Source organism: Acanthochromis polyacanthus, chromosome 6 (assembly GCF_021347895.1).
Source record: "Acanthochromis polyacanthus isolate Apoly-LR-REF ecotype Palm Island chromosome 6, KAUST_Apoly_ChrSc, whole genome shotgun sequence".
Lineage (NCBI taxonomy): Eukaryota > Metazoa > Chordata > Actinopteri > Pomacentridae > Acanthochromis > Acanthochromis polyacanthus.
The window spans coordinates 32,449,718-32,468,284 of NC_067118.1; the positions used below are offsets into that span (position 1 = coordinate 32,449,718).

The 18,567-nt window shown below is 39.8% G+C and overlaps 1 protein-coding gene across 6 annotated transcripts in view; it reads right to left on the minus strand.

The window, feature by feature from the left end:
• grip2a (glutamate receptor interacting protein 2a) overlaps nucleotides 1-18,567 on the minus strand; it is a 43,194-nt gene that overhangs the window by 13,077 nt on the left and 11,550 nt on the right. For 5 of the 6 annotated variants that reach the window (XM_022201596.2, XM_022201595.2, XM_022201599.2 and 2 more), the window contains exons 7-14: nucleotides 17,513-17,658; nucleotides 11,867-12,014; nucleotides 11,604-11,773; nucleotides 5,695-5,823; nucleotides 5,309-5,470; nucleotides 4,556-4,742; nucleotides 293-438; nucleotides 130-210 (exon numbers count right to left, since the gene is read on the minus strand). In XM_022201596.2, the coding sequence (XP_022057288.2) occupies nucleotides 130-210; nucleotides 293-438; nucleotides 4,556-4,742; nucleotides 5,309-5,470; nucleotides 5,695-5,823; nucleotides 11,604-11,773; nucleotides 11,867-12,014; nucleotides 17,513-17,658 (1,169 nt within the window). The remainder of the gene's footprint in view (nucleotides 1-129; nucleotides 211-292; nucleotides 439-4,555; nucleotides 4,743-5,308; nucleotides 5,471-5,694; nucleotides 5,824-11,603; nucleotides 11,774-11,866; nucleotides 12,015-17,512; nucleotides 17,659-18,567) is intronic. The other variant, XM_022201597.2, reaches the window with a different exon arrangement.

The following is an 18,567-nucleotide window of genomic DNA, read 5'->3' on the forward strand; positions in this document are numbered from 1 at the left end:
TGAGGTATGTGCCTTCATGCATCTGCAAGCCAGAGTTTTATGGATCACAGCACATCGATTCAAAGGAGATTTACAGGATTATTGAGCAACACTGCCCCCTGCTGAATGTCTCGCTGCCAACTGACTCACCACTGATGGTAATGCCCAGCTCCACTCCTCTCCGCTTGGGTAGTTTAACGTGGAAGGTGCCGCTGCTGGGAACCACTGACTCTAATATGGGATTTGGAATGGAGAGAAATCAGGAAGATGTCCAAGATACCACAAAAAGAAATCAGTTTTTCCTTTGCATTACCTGCGACATCAAACTCAATCTCCACTGTGACCTTATTAGCCAGAGCAGAGTCTCTGAGCAGCTGATGAGCTTCCTCCAAAGTGCCATCTTCAGTCGGGATCCCATTAATGGACAACAGTCTGTCTCCAACCTGCAGCAGCCCACACCTCCACACAGAAACACACACAAAAACAGATCGAGGCCTCATGAAAGTCAGATTTTTTCCCCAAAACTTATTTCTACACCAGTATATATATATATATATATATATATATATATATATATATATAAATAAAGACACATCTGGTTATATTACATGTAATGATTAAAACATAATATTTTCAAAATAAGGGACTCAGATCACATTTTAAAAATGGATGAAAGACAATTATTCAAAAAAAAAAGATTAAAGTAGTATATCAATGTATTGTGGAAATTTTCATTTTTAATGTATTTCATTATGATATGCACTATTTTACTATCTCAGTATAAGTACTGGTATTACTTCTTAGTTTTCTAGTCAATAACCTTATTTTTGCTTAATTATTTTATTCTCTAATAAACTGCTAGTAGAGACTACATTTCATTATGCCATGTAATTTTGGTTTCGGAGCAATATCTGGCAAATTAATTCCCTCCTGGATTAATAAAAGGTGTATCTTATCTCTTATCCTTATATACATTTTTAGCCAATCAAACCTTCAATTGCTTAGTCTGTCAAAAATGTAAAAAAAAGCCATTACAGAAAATTCTCTGAGACCATGATAATAAGAGAGATCTAAGAAGATATCAAATTTTTAGGCAAAACTAACCATCTCCTGCAATAAATCCTCCTCAGATATTATTTTTTGCAGTTTTACAGATGATTAGAGGTTTGAATTCAACTATATGCTCATTTTAAAGCTGGACAGTAGAAGTAGTCTTTATTGAATTGTATCATTGCATGCAGACAGCGGTTTCTAGTATGCCCCCCATGTTCATATCAGTGAGTGTAGGCTGCATAACAGAAACACCATTATGCATCATGCATAAAGTAACATTACAACAAAAAAACATCACACAGAGCAGTCACACACTAATTTAAACAGCTGCAAATGAGAACTGAGAAGAAAGCAGCTTTTGTTTTTGCAGATTATATCAGTTGCTTGGCACATGCATAACACAAAATACGTATTAAATCTATTTTCCTATATTGCTTGTTTTGTCCAATCAATAGTTCAAAACAAAGCTGCCAATTTAAAAATGATTGAAAATTAAAAAAAACAAAACAAAAACAGACCCTTTTATTTGAGAGACCAGAATCAGAAACAAGATTTGTACTTTTTTCTCCTTCAAAAAAAAGACTAATGAAAAAATAATTTATCAAAGTTCTTGATCCAGTTATCAGTGAACCAATTAATTGTGTCTGCATTCAACATCAGTATATATTCTCCTGCTAAAAATCAGAAAGGAAGGTTTTGGATTCATTAGCTGTAACGTCTCATGGAATCAATGTTTAAAACGCCATCTATAAAATGAAATGCAGCCTCCAGGCTCAACATAAACACAATTGAAAAACTGACCTTACTTGGACTTCAAAATTACTCCAAACAAACACACATGCAGGGGGAAAGGGAAAAAAGAAAAAAAAAAAATCACACATATCACACATTTATCAGGCCCCTAATTGTGAGGGCAAACACTGAAGCACTGTCAACTCGTATTAATTCACTAACCACTGCTGCTCATTAACCTTGTGCTGAGGCTGAAGCACCAACAGTCGGATGCTGTACTTGACTCACTCTTGTCCAACTGCTGCAGGACTAATCACGTTACCGGACCCAGAGGAGACGACCCTGCACTGCCGTCACATACCACCATTAATCTTCCAAGTCAAATACTGAGAAGTGGCTTTGTCTGAGCTGTGTGTTAATTAGACTCCAACATGTGCTGCTGATCAATACTGTGCATGCTACTATTGGGTTCTGCTCATTAAAAATTCAGCAGCTGCATCAACATGTAATGGAAAATGCGTGATGAATGTACCACTATTAGACTATAGAAGCAATATGCAACCATTTGTGTCTACCAAGTGTGGCCACTTCAAGAAATCTTTTCTTGTTTTGTCTGAATCATTTTTACAGAAAAGGAAATTCTGGAGTCATGCCGGCAGCCCTGTGAGCCAACATGCTCACATGCAGCGACGGTGTTAACATGTGATGTGCAGCCGCTATGATGTTTAATCTTAGCTCAGGCTGACAGGATTGCCACCAGTTGGTCATAAACCCAAATATTGAAAGTCTGACTAAATCCGTCCGAATCACAAATGTCAGCCTCATGGTGGCGCTAGAGGAAAACTCAGGGGATCATTTACAATCGGCCAAGAGTATCTGCCCCTAATTTTACGGCGATCCATGCAGCCAGTCGTCAGATATTTCAGTGTGCACCAAAGGGGTGGTCTGACTGACCAACTGACCAACATCAGCGTCCCCGGAGCGTCGCTGCTAGAAGTGTGGCTGTTAAAATTAGATCGAAGTCTGAAAAAAGGAAGCGTAACTCGGCCTAGCAGATGTGCGTTTTTCTGCTTTTAATCATCTCGTGTCACTTCAAATTTGTCTTGTGGACCTCGTGGGTCTGACCCCATTTGGGTACCACGGAGTTAGACAAATACAGCTCTGATGCCGCTGTCTGAGGAAGAAATGCTCACTGGCTGTACCCAAAAATCAGCTCCAGTGTTTGCAGCTTGGGAGGCAACACAGAACAAGTAATAAGACAAGCAATGACACAATACAGATACAAAATCTGAAATTAAATTGCAGTTTATATGAATACGATTAATAAATGCTGTGGATTGAATTCATAGAAGGTCAGTTAGTACAGGTGTGCTATTACTTTGCTGTATAAATGAGTTTAATTGCAGCTGATAAAGCATTACAGCTGTTCAGAGTACAAGAAGAGGAGGCTACTTGTTGTATAAATTGCAAAAGCTCAAGAGCAGCAGTGAAGTAGTTTAGGACCAGAGGACTGGGACATGTGGGTTTTAGCAGATCTATAATGTAGGCCACAGCTACACCATTAAAACCATTTTAAAAGTCTACTCTAAATGTCACTTCTAGTGAAGCTAATGCTGGTGTAGAGGAGATAAATTCAGTGGAATGTGACAACCTGTTATTGATAACCTCCCAGCCAGAATTCATGTGTTCTAAAAGCATTCTGACAATGTTCTGCAAAGGTCAAGTAATATTTTTAGTGGCAGGTTCTTTCATAGTTTACAGGATGTTCTTCTAAAAAAGGCAGGATAACTCTCAAAAGTAAATGTTACACTGAGAGCGTTCTTTTGTTATCATATAACATTGTTGGAATGTTTTGTGGATTCTATACTGTGTTCCCTGGACAACATCCCAAAAACGGAATAGAATGCTCTAGTTTTGTTAACATTTAATGTTACAGGATCAAGCTTACAGAGAATGTTCTGCCATCTGAGGCTTGATAACATCTTGAAAATGTGCTTTTGAATGCTGCACCGAGAACATCCTTACCGAAACATCTAGAACCTTCTAAAATGTGTTCCCTCAACAAAAAGCCAAAATGTCCTCTGAGCTCTGAATCATCTGAGGCCTCGATAACGTCTGGAAAACATTTTTTGAATGTTGGTTTCAGAATGTTCTTCCTTTCCTTCCCATCATAGAACATTGTAAGAATGTTTTATAGAGGATGTGTTCCCTCAAGAACACCCCCTGGGTTCTGGATAATTGTTTCATACATTTAAAATAAAAAGAAAAGAAAAACAAGCATTACAGTGATTCATTTTAAATTTGCTGCATCTTTTGGTTTTTTTTGGTGGGAATATTTTTCTTAAACTTACACCCAGACTGGTAACTTCTGCCTTAGTTTTGTTGGCCAGGTGTCCCATTTTGGAGAGCAAAAACTTACTTTTTCAATGTACTGTCCACTATTTAATATGAGAACTGATTTCTGACGATGCAGATGTATTCAAATTGTCCAATGTATAGAATTCCACAATTGAACAAAAATGGAATGTGCATTGCTGTGCATTTTAAAGACGCATCCGAAATCTGAATTTGCACTTGTGAGTAAACCACATTGTGTTTGTTACAGTGGGAGCACAGTGGGCAAACTTGGATGTGATGTCAGAAGCAGCTAATGAGACATCAGGCTAAAATTAGCCGTTTTCTCACATGTGGCGTTTCATTGCCGGACTCAATGATTAGCACCGGGGCACTACAGTCCAAGGTGACTCCCTATATGATATTTGTTTACTCGTTAGGTGTCTCATTGTGTTACCTCTCAGCCGGGCTGTCGGGCTCAATAAAGCGGATGACTGGGGGAGCAGAGAGGGTCTCTGTGGCAAAGACACCCCCCTGCAGCTGGATCCCAAATCCTGTGAGCGGATCCCCCCTCAGGACGATCTCGCTTGTTTCCACATGATAAACCTGCCCCCCTGGGCCGACAGAACTGGACGCCAGAGATACTGACGGACAGAGAAAGGAGGGCGACGCATCAGTGAGAGATATCGGTGGTGAAGTGGCAGATAAATGGAGCAAGAGAGAGATTGCAGGAGACAAAAAAAAAGAAAAGAAAGGAGGGTAAAGGGAAGAGACGTGCGCCCACAGAGACGACATGAAAATGGAAAGGAAATGAGTCGCTTAACCAGAGTGTACGTCAGTCACGTTTACGTCAGTGATCAGTCAAATTTGTTCACACACTGAGAAGAAGGTGCTTCACAGTTTAAAAGACCAGTTCAGTCAAATGGCAAAAGCAATTTTTACATTCAACTGCGAGCTGTGTCTTCAAAATGACCTTACAATGAAATAAGCAGCTCTTTAAAGCAAGATTTACTGCAGGAATGTCATACTAGACGGCATTAATTTAGCCAGACATACCTAATAAACTGCCACAATGTATATCACACACTTAAACTAGAACTAATTGCACGCCTGGATTCAGACGGGTTTAAATGAAGAAGCACTTTGCTTCATAATTTGACTGAGCTGATCCTTTAATGTGGGGTCAAAAGTGGATGTTGTTTTGTCATACATGAGCTCTTGTGATCCTTCTTCCTGTTCCTCCTCTTGCCGGTGGAGTTGCGAGGGCTGGTGGGAGTGATGGGAGCGATGGGGCAGGGCAGAGTGTTGCTGCCCTGGCTGCTGAAGCCTGAGGTGGCTGTGGAGGAAGGGGAGAAGCCACCACTCACCAGAGCTGAAAGGAGACATAAGCACTACAGGTCTCACAAAGGCCGGCATGAGCAAAACTCATCATCCACAGCGGCAGCGATCACTCACAAGGGGAGCAAGAGAGACAAATATGGAAACCAATGTTGGAGTAAACGTTCACGGAAAACACAGATTTAACAATCACGCTGAAGAAAAGGCTCCTGCTATGGTGTCTCGCCAGCAGCAGTGCTGTCACAAGTGATAACTTACATTTGCAGTGGTCCTGCTGGTTGTGTGGGTGGCTTGGGCTGCTCCATGTCTTGCTGTGGCTGGCATGTGGGGGATGGCAGTAGTTGCTGCTTTGGTCCCAGTGATGATGGTTGCTTTTCTGCACTTTCACTGCAGCAGCACGGAGGAAAACACATCCATTAAATCAACCAGATCCTCTCCTCTGTCGTGCACCTTTTATTTTTTTTTTATTTTTTATTTTTTTTTGCTAAATTCTACCCATGAAATCATGCTTTCAGTCCCATGTCTAAATTTGAACCACACCACACAGTGCCTGGAGGAAAATTCAGAGCAGAGTAATTGATATTTAATGTCTTCGTCATGGTACACCAGATTAAATCCTTTTAATGTAGTCTGATAAGCATCTGAGAATCAGTTAGAAACATGGAGCTGTATGGGAAGTCTAAAAAAAAATAAAATAAAAAAATCTTACGTTTACTGATGAGCTTCCAAAAAGCTGAGCGCAAAGTGAAGATCATTTTTATCATTTCATTTTCAGAATGAATGAATGAATGAAAACAAATGAGCTGGCTGCTGGGCATGATGAGGAAACGATACTGACTGTTTGGAGGCGAACAGCTTGACCTTGATTGGGCACAGCTGAAAGCGTGAACAGAGTTAATGCAGAGTGTCTGTCTGTGATTATATCTGATTGGCAGCGTTAATGTGTTGCACTTTAATCCTTTTTTAGTGTTTTTGTTGACTTTTCTCTTCAGAATGAAATAGTGAGATTCACAGATTGTTGTTTATGCTGAGAGGCATCTTATCCTTCATGTCAAAGCGTGTGTGACAGAGCATTCAGTTAAGCAGCATTCATGAAGCATTCAAAAGGACACAGCTGACCCACTGTATGACACACACCTCGATAATTAACTTCCCTTTACAGAGTCATGCGGCTAAATTTGTCACTGAATGTTACATGTGACAGTAATCCTTGGTGCTTCATTTGCAGGGGTCTAATCTCTGACAACTTGCTCACATTGATAGAGGATTTGCTGCAAACATGGATGACTACAGTGGTGTCTGGGATGTTTGCCACACTCAGGGAACCTGATTAAATCCAACCGTATGTAGTCGGAATATATGAAGGAGAACCTCTGGCCCCTTTTGGAAGAACCAGTTTCTATCTGACTCAATCAAACCTGCAAAGCTCTGGTTCTGCCGGCTTATGTTAAGCTCACCTAGGGGAATCTCTCCAAGAAATGGTGCTTTCAGTTCACACGGCTGCGAATAGACGTTAACTCATAATCTCTCAGTGGCCATATCAGTCTCATTAAATCCCTCGAGCAGATTAGACAAATTGCATCTTATAATCGTGCCTTAAACGGGGAGTAAAAATATCGTCTTATCAGAACTGCACAACACCTTATTCAAGAAGTGACTCGTTATTGAATCGCAATTTCAGTAGAAACGCCTGTGGTTTTATAGTGAAGAATGTGCTTGTGTTTCAAAGATTACACCGGAAAGTATTTATTTGTTTGTCTATAGCAGCAGTGGAATGTGACACTGTAAGTACATTTACTGAAATCAAATTGACTATAAAATGAATTCTATGAACAACAGCTACAGTTCTGTTCTGCATCAACCAACTATAAAATATAATGCAGAACAATCTGAATTGCTTTTACTTTTTACATACATTCGCCTGATTATACTGACCTTTTTTAATTTAAGAAACACTTTTGTATAACTGCATATTTTTAGAGTATAGCATGAGTAAGCAAAAGATCTGAATTGTTCCTGTGCTTTAGAGGATTTAACTTGAAAAAAAAAAGTTAAAACATATTAAAAATAACAATGAAGTGAAGCACTGAAGACCAAATTCCAGCTTTGTCATGTTGTGTGATTCCTTCCAGGCCTACATGCTAAGGAGTCCCTGCAGCTGCTGACCCAGAAAGAAGTCCGCAGAACGTGGTAAGAACATGATCTCTGACAGAGAAAGAGTGTGTGAGCATTTCTCTGTGTGTGTGTGTGTGTGTGCCTTGTTGGTATGCATAAGAGGCTGAGTGTGTACCCAAAGCCAGAGGGATTGTGGCCAGCGGTGCACCGTGCACACACAAACACACAACCATTGGCCTGATTCAGAGCGCGGGGAGGAAGGCAGCTGGGAGGCAGCCAGGCTCTTTACAGCTGTAGGTAAAGCAGCTAAGAGCCAAACAGCCACCATACATGTGGTGAGGAAACACGCTGGAACCAGAGTCTCTCTGTAGCATGTTTCCACAATCTAAACACAATGAAATTAAGCATCTGTGAATTCTCCTCACTGTTCTGCATATTGACACTTTTATATTGTTTTACTTACAGATGCAACACTAAATCTCTGCACCATCCACCGACACACCAGACACGTTTTTAATACTAACATTACATCCAGTGATGAAAGATGTACCCAGATCCTTTAGTCAAAATAGTTCACAACACATTACCAATATGTTGCCTCAGTTTTCTGCCTTGAGGTCACATTTACTCCTCTGAGTGTAAAACCAAAGGCAGCAAGACTTTTTCGGTCGCTGCACCCAATCTTGTGTCCCACTTTTCATATCAAACTTAGAAGCTTAACATTTTTTTCCATTGTTTCTTTTTTCCTTCCTGAAGTTGCCACTGATTTCTAAGTCTGATTTCACTCAAATTTATCTTTTCTGTTATGCTGTTCATATGGTGGCTGCACGGTGGAGTGGTGGGTAGCTCTTTCGCCTTGCAGCTGGAAGATCCCCAGGTCGCGTCCTGGCTTCCCTGGATCTTTCTATATGGATTTTCCATATTCTCCCTGTACATGTGTGGGTTTTTCTCCTGGTACTCCGGCTTCCTCCCACAGTCCAAAGATATGCTGAGGTTAAATGATTATTCCAAATTGTCCGCAAGCCTGACAGTTTGTATATGTAACTTTGAGATAGACTGGTGACCTTATCAAGTCAGCTGGGATAGACTTCAGCAACCCTAATGAGGGTCAAGTGGTGTATAGATAATGGATGGATGGATGTTCATATGGCTATCTACACACATATGCAACCTTCTCACTTCCTCCATGCATTCATATGCACTGCTGCATGTTCTCTCTGTCATAGTTTGTGCTTTAGCCTCTCTGCAGGTATTTCTGGCTCTGCAGCTGCAAGTGTCTGATTTGGCAGCTGTGGATCAGGTGGTAGAGCCAGAGTGGTCCAATGATCAAAAGGTCGGCGGTTTGATTCCCACTCTGACCTAGTCATGTGCTGTTGTGTCCTTGGGCAATACACTTTACCCGCCTTGCCTCCAGTGCTGCTCTCACACTGGTGTGTGAATGTTGGTGGTGGTCGGAGGGGCCATAGGCACGGATTGGCAGCCACGCTTCTGTCAATCTGCCCCAGGGCAGCTGTGGCTACAAATGTAGCTTACCACCACCAGAGTGAGAATGTGTGAGTGAATGAATAATGGATCCATTGTGAAGCGCTTTGAGTGCCCAGAAAAGCGCGATATAAATCTAATCCATTATTATTATTATTATTATTATTATTATTATCTGCAGCTACCGGTTCCACCAATCTAGCCGGTGTTTACGCTCTGTTGTTTGTTTGTTTGTTTCTGTTATCCTTTTTTCTCTTCATTTTTGCCCTCACCCCAACTGGTCGAGGCAGATGGCAATCCTCCCCCCCAACCCTGGTTCTGCTGTTAAACAGCAGTCCTTCCTCTCCACTGTCACAAATATGCTTGCTTGTATGGAATCTTTGGCTTTTACATATAGAGAGTCATGCAAATTTCCATAACTAACAATGTTGCGCTGTCTTAACTTTACTATTTTAGTCAGATAAATTTGTATTTTCTATAATTTTGTGAGGCTTTTACCACAATATTGAAATCACCCAGATAAGTTCCCGTAATAAATAACACTGTTGGATCTTAACTTAATATTTAAACTAGCTTTTGTAAATTCATGTTGGCTGTTGTTTAAAAAAAAGCTAAATAAATACAAGTGACTTGCCTAAACTTACCATTACAGCAGTGCAAATGTACTGCATTACAAACAAACATACATGTCCTCCATTAAAATGTCCCGTGGCACTGATATATCATATAAATGCCATTTTTTATATTTGCAGCTTTAGAGTTGCAGCTGGTTGAAACAGAGCTGGTTTTAACTATTTTAGTTAGGCAGTTTAATCCACTGGTTTCCAACTTGGGGATTGAGCCCCTCTGAAAGAACACAAATATCACAGAGTGTTTGATCCATTCTCACCTGGTCATGTGCTCTCATTTCAGTCCAGCTTCTCCCACCTGCCCCTGCTTTCGCACTTGTTGCATCACCTGACCTTTCCTGGCCTTCTGCTCATTAGTTCCTCGACAATTCCCCAGTTACACCCTGCCAGATTATCACTGTGCTTTTGCCGTTGTTTTCCCACCATGCAGAGTCCTGATTATTTTTTGCTTGTTTTCTCAGTGTTGTTGACCCACATGGAGTTTGTTTTTTGGTTCAGTCTGCCAGACTTGTACATTACTTGTTTGCTCAAAAACTTCAAGCTGACATCGTCTGCCTGTCTCAGAGTCGTGACAAGACAGAAAATAAGAAATAGCATCGAACAAACATTTACATTTACAATTTTTTTCACGTCCTCTAGATGAGTTTAAAGGGGAATACATTGCTGTAGAGTCAAAGACATTACATAAAACTCTTTTCTAGTTATTTTTATACACTCATCTCTTAGAGAAGCTTAAAAGTATGCCATCCTGCCAACACATTCTGTTAGTGTGTTTGACAAACAGGAATTCTGTAAGGCACAGAAAAAAATGAACGTTCAGCAGTTGTGAATTGTTTAAAATGTTAAACATTTTCTTAATTCTAAATTGCTGCTTCTGTGTTTTATATTCTAGTAAATTGAATGGGTCAATATATAATTGAGGGACTTTGAAGTCCATGGGATATATCTTTCGTACATTTTTATTAAAAGTCAAAAAAAATTATGTTCATTATGATCATGTCTTTACAAATTCCAGATTTTTTATTATGGAAACAATCACCTAATAATAAAAAATACTGGATATCACTAAAATGTCAACAAAATAACCCTCTGAATTTAATAAAAGCCACCTTCTAATTAGCTAAACAATAATAAAATGAGCTTATTCAAAAATTGTTTTGATTGTGTTCTTTTTGTTGACTTGAGATAATCATGACAGATGTTTCTTTTTTGGCAATATATCAAATTTGAAGTGGAAAATAACAAATTGTATCTGTGCCCAAGAAATCGCTTTCAACTAAGTTACCCATTACAAAAACATCTCTTAAGGAAGTGTGTTAATTCCAAATCACTTGACCTGCTCCACATGATGTCATTTCCTCCTGAAGAAAAGACTGGCAAGACTCCAAGGCTTTCTTAGTTATTTAATATAAAGTAAGTCTAGTGTGGATTTATCACATGTCAACAGGTTTACTACAAAATCTTTATAAATAACTTTCAATTTCAATTTTACTCAATTGTATACATAATATTTTCAAATAATCTTTCTCTAAAAATGCCATGTGGTGTTTCGTTATAGGCGGCCATGTTGATTTTCGGCCTGAAAACAGTAAAAACATCAACAATGTTACAAAAAGTCCCGCAATTATATATTGACCCTAATATTTCTCTTGGTTTGACAGTGGGTAGGACAAAGACATCATTTGAAGACATTATATTGAACTTTGGAAACTTTTTTCTCACCCTTTTTTTCTCCACATTTTATAGCCTAAACAATTGAGTGATTCCCCAGAAAAAATATAATTAATCATCAATGTAAATAATCATCAGATGCAGTCCAAATATGGAAAGCAATCCAAATTATTTCCCTTTCTCTGCTGATTCTTACAACTCTAATTTCTTCTTTCGTCCACAAGGCAGAGTCTTTTACAGTCCGATTTTTGTGTCAGCTGCACTACGTACCTGTGTCTTGAGGCCTGATTGGAAGTCTGCTCTGACTGGCTGGGAGAATCTCTAGTTTGACAATTTCAGAGGTGCTGGCGAGTAGCTGTGTGGCCTCCATCAGTGAGCAGTGCTCAGTGCTGGTCCCGTCTATGGACAGGAGGATGTCGCCTACATGCAGCGCTCCACACCTGAGACAGGACGACAGAGGTGGGTCGTGTCAGGAAGTTTTCTGTCAGGAAACTGTCTGTGGAGTGGTAACAGTTTCAAAGGTTTTATTTCACCTTTCCACCACGCTGGCAGCCTTTATCTTGTCGATAATAATAACTTGTTTGCTCCTGTATATTGTTGTGGTGAGGCTGATCCCCAGGCTGGCCGAGGGACCTTTCACGATCTCCACCAGCAGAGGGCCTGAGGCTTGTTGCACTGCCGCTGAAACAGATAACATGGACAGATACAGGACGATAGTGATCGACAGGTTTACTGAATGCATCTAACACCAGGAACAAAACGCCGGTGACAATGAAAACACCCCAAGACAGTCATAGATGAGCACACGGTGATCAGATTTACATTGTTTATTGATTTCCAGTTATCAGCTGCTTTGGCACACTTGTTGACCCTCCATTCTATACATTTCTTGAAATTGTACCCAGCAATCCACCAACTTTGTCTCTGGTACCAGATTTTAAAAAGGCAGTTTATTAATCATTTATTAGCTGGAATCCATGACTTCATTAATGGTTAATGAATAATTTATGCTGTGTTGATCAGAATCTAGAAAAGGGGTGCAGGACACCTGGACCAAAATCCATTTAGTCTTTTAGCTGCAGTATTATTATAATTTATTAACAATTTGATTAGTTGTTGATATGCATTGAAGCATGAAGTATTACATGTAAACATAATGAGAACATGACAGGAAACGCAGAATGTTCAATGCTGTGTCCTTTGAAAGTGTTGTGAGCAAAGCTAATAGTTATTTTGCAATAAATAAAGCTTTCAACCCCCAGAAAAATATAACAAGCTAAGCCACACGAACATGGCAAAAGTAGTTTTGTACATCAGAGGCGTGTTTTTGTTAGTTTATTTTACATTTAATTTTATGTATTTGCTGTGTACAGACAGTAATAAAGCACATAGTTAGCTGTTGACAAGCTGTTAATTGTTGTCCGATCTTTTTTCAGACCATTAGACCACTTAAAAGTGCTGCTGTGCTCAGAAATGTTCTTGAATCACTGTGCCTCCTTAAATGAAATGGCTTTGGAAATATCATTGCTTTGTGTATCTTTTCAGTAATAATGCAGTCATGAATGCTTATAAACATATAGAACCACTTAATACTTGCAGTTCAGGCTTAAATGCATTAGAGGAAATTTAATTTTCTATGACTTTGAACGTAGCATGCGCATGCGCACATACAACCTCTCCCTCACCCCCCTCTAACCTCCCCCCTCTTAACGTTTACTAAGAAACGCCCCCCTCCAGAAACTATCGTAGGACTCGTAAAGTTGCCTACAGCCGCAGGGAGACGCCAGTGTTTACAAACAGTGACGTCACGAAGTCACGTGATTACCGCGCTGGTTGGCAAGAGGAACCAGAGGAACAATGGCTGATGCGAACTATCCATCCGTGAAATTGTCCGATTATGCTCAATCCTTATCACCCGAGGCCCGACAAATATACGTGAGTAAGCTGAGATATCAGGGAAACGGTAAAACCTTGCCAGATCCCTACAATTTGAAGACTGGGTGGGTTGACGATCCTTCATTGTGACCGGACATTTCCTTCACCGGCATTTATTTTTAATTGATTGACACCGCTGGGCAGTTACCCACCCAAAAATATATAATTATGAATTACAAATAAAATATCTTCTGTTAATCTTCAACAAGATGTCAAAGAAACATCAAGAAGTTGCTGTATTTTTTGTCTGCAGTATGGCTTCTATGTAACAGTAACAGACCCACAGCATTGGTGATCGAAAATAGGACAATTCTAAAAAACGATCGCTAGACGCATACAGAAACAAATATGGTTACAAATAGGAGGCTGCTGGCTTAAGGAGATGTTACTGAATATACTTCATTCGACTTTAGTATACTTTCATCGCCTAAAAAAGCAATCGGTAACACATGACAACACTGAACCAAACCGAAAGTGTAGAGATCGCTTCACGCGAAGGATGCGACACTAAATCAATATCTTTTGGTAAAGAAGCTCAAAGTTGGACATACTAAACATGCTAAACTGTTGAATAGTTTACCTGAAGAAAAGTGGGAGCCACAAACACGATCTCTGCTGCTTACTGGGGTACAATTTTTCCAGTTGATGGCTGAAGCCACCGCCATCTTCTCTCTCCTGACATCGGTATTCGGTGAAATTTCAAGCCTGATCCCTTCTCAAAACGCTTCATACAACCAACAACTACACACGCTATTACCATTGTGGTAAATCCATGTGCAATTTCATTCACGAAAAGCGATAACTTTACGTATTTGTTTCAAACCCGATACCGTTCTCGTAGCAAGCCGTTATGTTAATGCCAGTTCTTGCCAACCAGTAGCAGTCTTGTACCACGTGACCATAGCAAATGACGACATGCTGGCGTATACAATAATACATTTTACCTGTCCAGAAGGAATTTAGCAACCAAGGCATCTGTCTTTAGGTCCATTTGTTGCTTGAGCTGACGCCATCGCCCAAATGACTCGCCAATAATCACTTTTGTTTTTGCATTCTCGCGATCCAGTTGTCTTTTATTTTCTCTGACCTCAAAAAAAAAAATGCCTTTCTTTTACGGCTGGGTCCCCCTGGATCTTTATCTGCCATTATGTAAAAAAAGATGAGCAAAACAAGTCACCAGCTAACTACGAAGCTATACCAAAGCAACACATACAGAAAACACGTAAGTCCAAGGCGTACGTAATCTACGTAACTAGGCCTGAGCCAGAAGATTTTTGATTGACAGGAAAGGGAGCAAACCAAACGCCTCGGTCCGAGCGCTTTGATTGGCTGATGTTTTTCAGGTCCTGCCATGTCCACAGTTTTTTTTTTTTAAATTCTTTTAGAAACCATACATACAAGTCCACTAAAGGTCAGTATATTCATTTTATGTGAATCAGACAAATTTAACAACAAAAACATCCTCCATAATGCTTTTAAGTGTTAGTACAGCCTTCAGAATGGTTCCTGCGGTTGATTTATATCGAGCCAATAGTGACAGTTTGTCAGTCTGCAAATAAAAATGTTAATAACTGCAGTTGTCTTTGTATATAAGCAGTTAATAAATAGATTTTGATCCAGTTATCCTGCTGCTCCCAAATTAATTGAAGAATTTGCCAAAAAAAGACAAAAATGTCATGATGGGAGAAGGAATTTCAAAAACCTGACAACTTAAAACCTTTCCTTATCAATGGCTTATAAAGCATTAGCAATGATGAAGTATTAACCATTAATACAATCATTAATGAAGCTGTTATAAACCAGATAGGCAGGAATGTTTGAATATCCAGTGAGGAGTTAAAGGTGAGCTCATTTTTTAACTTTGAAAAATCTGCTTGTTTTTAACTTTCATTTGAGTGATTTTGTTTCACATTATGGTTTCACAAAACTGTGAGGATGTCTGTCTTTCTTGCTGAGTAACTGCCTGCACTCTAGGCCCCAGTGAGAAGTGACATGACGAAACACAATTCATTGTCCTCTGTCATTTTGACACAGTTCCTTTTGACATTTAACTGTCTTGACTAACGCAAAGACAAAGGGACATGTCATTTTGGATACATCTATGTAGAAGAAGTTAAGTATCTTGAGTGAATACTGGTCTTTTGCAGGACAAATCAAGTGTTGTTCTGCTCAGCATAAAATCATGCAATGCCGCAGTGTTTCAGAGAAGACGCTTACACGATTAAGAATAACTGCAACCAGCATAAATTTAAAAGTTCTTGTTCTGACTTATCCAGATATTCAGCTCTAAAATATCTTTTCTTAAAACTTTGAACCCTCTGACTGGTTATTCGTTGAGGCAGGAGGTTTAAATCCTGAATTCCCACACACAGAACGATAATGTGTGTCAACTGTCCTCGGTGACCTGCCCTATTTTTGCACAGACCAGTGCAAAGTGTGCAATCTTGAGAATTAGTCACCACGGCCAAATTGAGGTTATAATTAGGCTTTTAGCCATGTACTAAGTGCCTGTGTTTAGTGGCATATTGTACCACTTTTTAACCCAATGCTGAGGATATTTGGATTCGGTCTGTGTCCTCAAACTGACTTGTGTTGGTGTTTTGTCTCTTTTCAACAACATTAGTGCATCAAAATGACTGGAACAAAACTGAAATGAAGAAACTATATAAAAACTAGAAGACTAGAGCTTGAAATAATGCGGATATATGATGGTTGTTGCACTGTGTTCCATCTATCACTTAAAGGTACATTTTGTAGACGTAACACATTAAATAGAACTAATTTAATTAGATAATATGTAGGATGATGTCTTTTGTGGCTGTGGAGGAGTTTATATCTGAAGGTCTGTGGGAAATAACCCTCATGGTGGTTTTCTCAGGTTGAGCATTAACTGAAACTCTGTATTACAAATTAGGGATGTGAAAGATAGGGGAGTTTATCTGTCTTGGACAATAAAGATACTTTGGGAAATATAGGTTTTATTGGTCCAAAGCACAGGCCCAAATCAGTTTTGGAGCTTGACTTATATTCCGCACTAACCATCACAATATCTTGGTCCTCTGCCGATATCAAACCTTTATTTATTTACACAAATAAATAGTATGGGCAGTAAGAACTTGAAAAAAAAATACTATAATGAACATTTCACAGAAGAGATTGGAAGCCAAGAATGGCTTATGAAGATAGTTCCCCTGTAAAAATATCCACAAACAAAAAATAAAAATAAAGATGGAATAATTCCTCAAAGTTTTAAGCCAATGCAGTATTTTTAGAACCCTTTCCAGATGGTTTTTGAATGAAAAGAATGCACTTATTGCTTGTAATGATGGAGGCCATTTGAGAGAGATAATTGAAACAAGAGTGCCTCTTTAACTTCATAACAAACCACTTCAAAAACAAAAATAGACCCAAAGGTACCATTTGATGGCAAGTTCCTAAATAAAGACACACAATCTTGGGTTTGAATTTGACATTTCATAAAATTGCGTATGTTCCTAACGGAGAATTTGGGCTCAAGTGTAATAAAATGACCTTCCATAAATACCTTGTGTCTGAGTAATCATCGTATAGATTTACTTAAAAGCTGGAACAGGCTAATACGAAGAGCGATGTGAGGGCTAAGATGATTTGAAGCTACTTATCGTCAAATAAGGCAGGTTGAAGGGTTAATGCATGGCTATGAAAGTCTGTCATCCTGCCTCGTGAAATACATGTAGCATCATCAGGGCTTCTGGACATGTGATGTTTAAATGTCTGCCTATTGCTCATGTACAGCATTTTTTCACTGAAGGTCAAATTAAAATACAAAATACACTGTTAATACTGCCCCTCAATGTTGTATCCAGTTGTTACATATATTTTTAGATGCCATTAAATTCGAGATTAGACCCACATGTTTTGATAAAGCACCATATATCCCCCGTCTACCCTTTCACTGCTGCTCTTGGGCTCGTGTGACTCCCCCGTTGGTGTCTCCAGCACCGACACTCACTTACATCCACGCTGCCAAACGGCCACATTATTTACCCTCAGAGCAACACTGCCCTACAATGCCTCCACATATTCTGTGTGTGGCTGTGTGCTTGTGTCTGTGTCTGTGTGTGTGTGTGTGTGTGTGTGTGTGTCTGTGTGTGTGTGTGTGTGTGTGTGTGTGTCTGTGTGTGTGTGTGTGTGTGTGTGTGTGTGTGTGTGTGTGTGTGTGTGTGTGTGTGTGTGTGTGTGTGCGCGCGTGCGTGTGTGCTCACCCATGACAGAGACGTCATACTCAATCAGGAACAGAGCTTCCTGGCCGCTCTGCATCAGCATGGTCAAAGCGTCAGCGTGCCTCTCTCTGTTCAAAGGCATCCCGTCTATGCTCAATACTCTGTCTCCGGCCTTCAACGTGCCCTCTCTGGAGAAACACAGAAGGAGAAAGTAGATAAATAAATAAAACACAGGCGACCAGAGCAAGATGCTCATACAAGCGTTTGAACACCAGTCACAGTGCATGATTACACTGTTCCACATGAGCGTTTCCTCCCAGGTGAGATGAAGGATAAACAAGATAAATGGCCGTAAAGTCTTTGATGGTTGAATTATGTTTGCTCCAGCATTTTGGTGCTCTCGCTCGGTTTTTCATGGGGAAAAGTGCAATGTTGCTTTAGCCTCAGGACGAGCAGTGCCCTTTCTGCTTTGGAGATAACATACTCTATATGTGTCACAGCCACACTTTCATGCAGTGGCCTGGGCATACACTGATGCAAAAGAGGAAAGCAATGCGCACACAAAAATACTGTGGTTTTAACCTCACTTAGATGTATTAATATTAAAAATGAAATGCTGCACAGAAAAAAAAATGGAGGTTTTAATGGTGGAGAAAAACAACACAATTAGTAAAAGACATTCATGAGGCTGTACATCTACATATACATAATGCAGAAACACACGTACAGTAATCTGAAAAGACTCATTCATGCAAGGTCAAGACATGCAAAGCATAAAAGCCACATAGATCGCCACAGTTGTATATCAGTGTGCGCCAATGACGTCGGACCATCGGTCAAATTCGATTTGTGTACCAAAAGTCCGGTAAAACTTACTACACTATCGGTCTCATGTCCGGTGTAATTTTTTTTTTTCCTGTAAATCACCCTAAAGTCGCCGAGAATCACCAAGGGATAATGCAACATCGGGGGACAGCAATTTTGTATGATGACGTTATGTCACATGATCACGTCATGATTCCCGGCGCGCACAGAGTGATTTCCGGTTACAAGTACACAGGGATGGGATCAGCAAGTTCTGATTCCAGCGGAAAGTC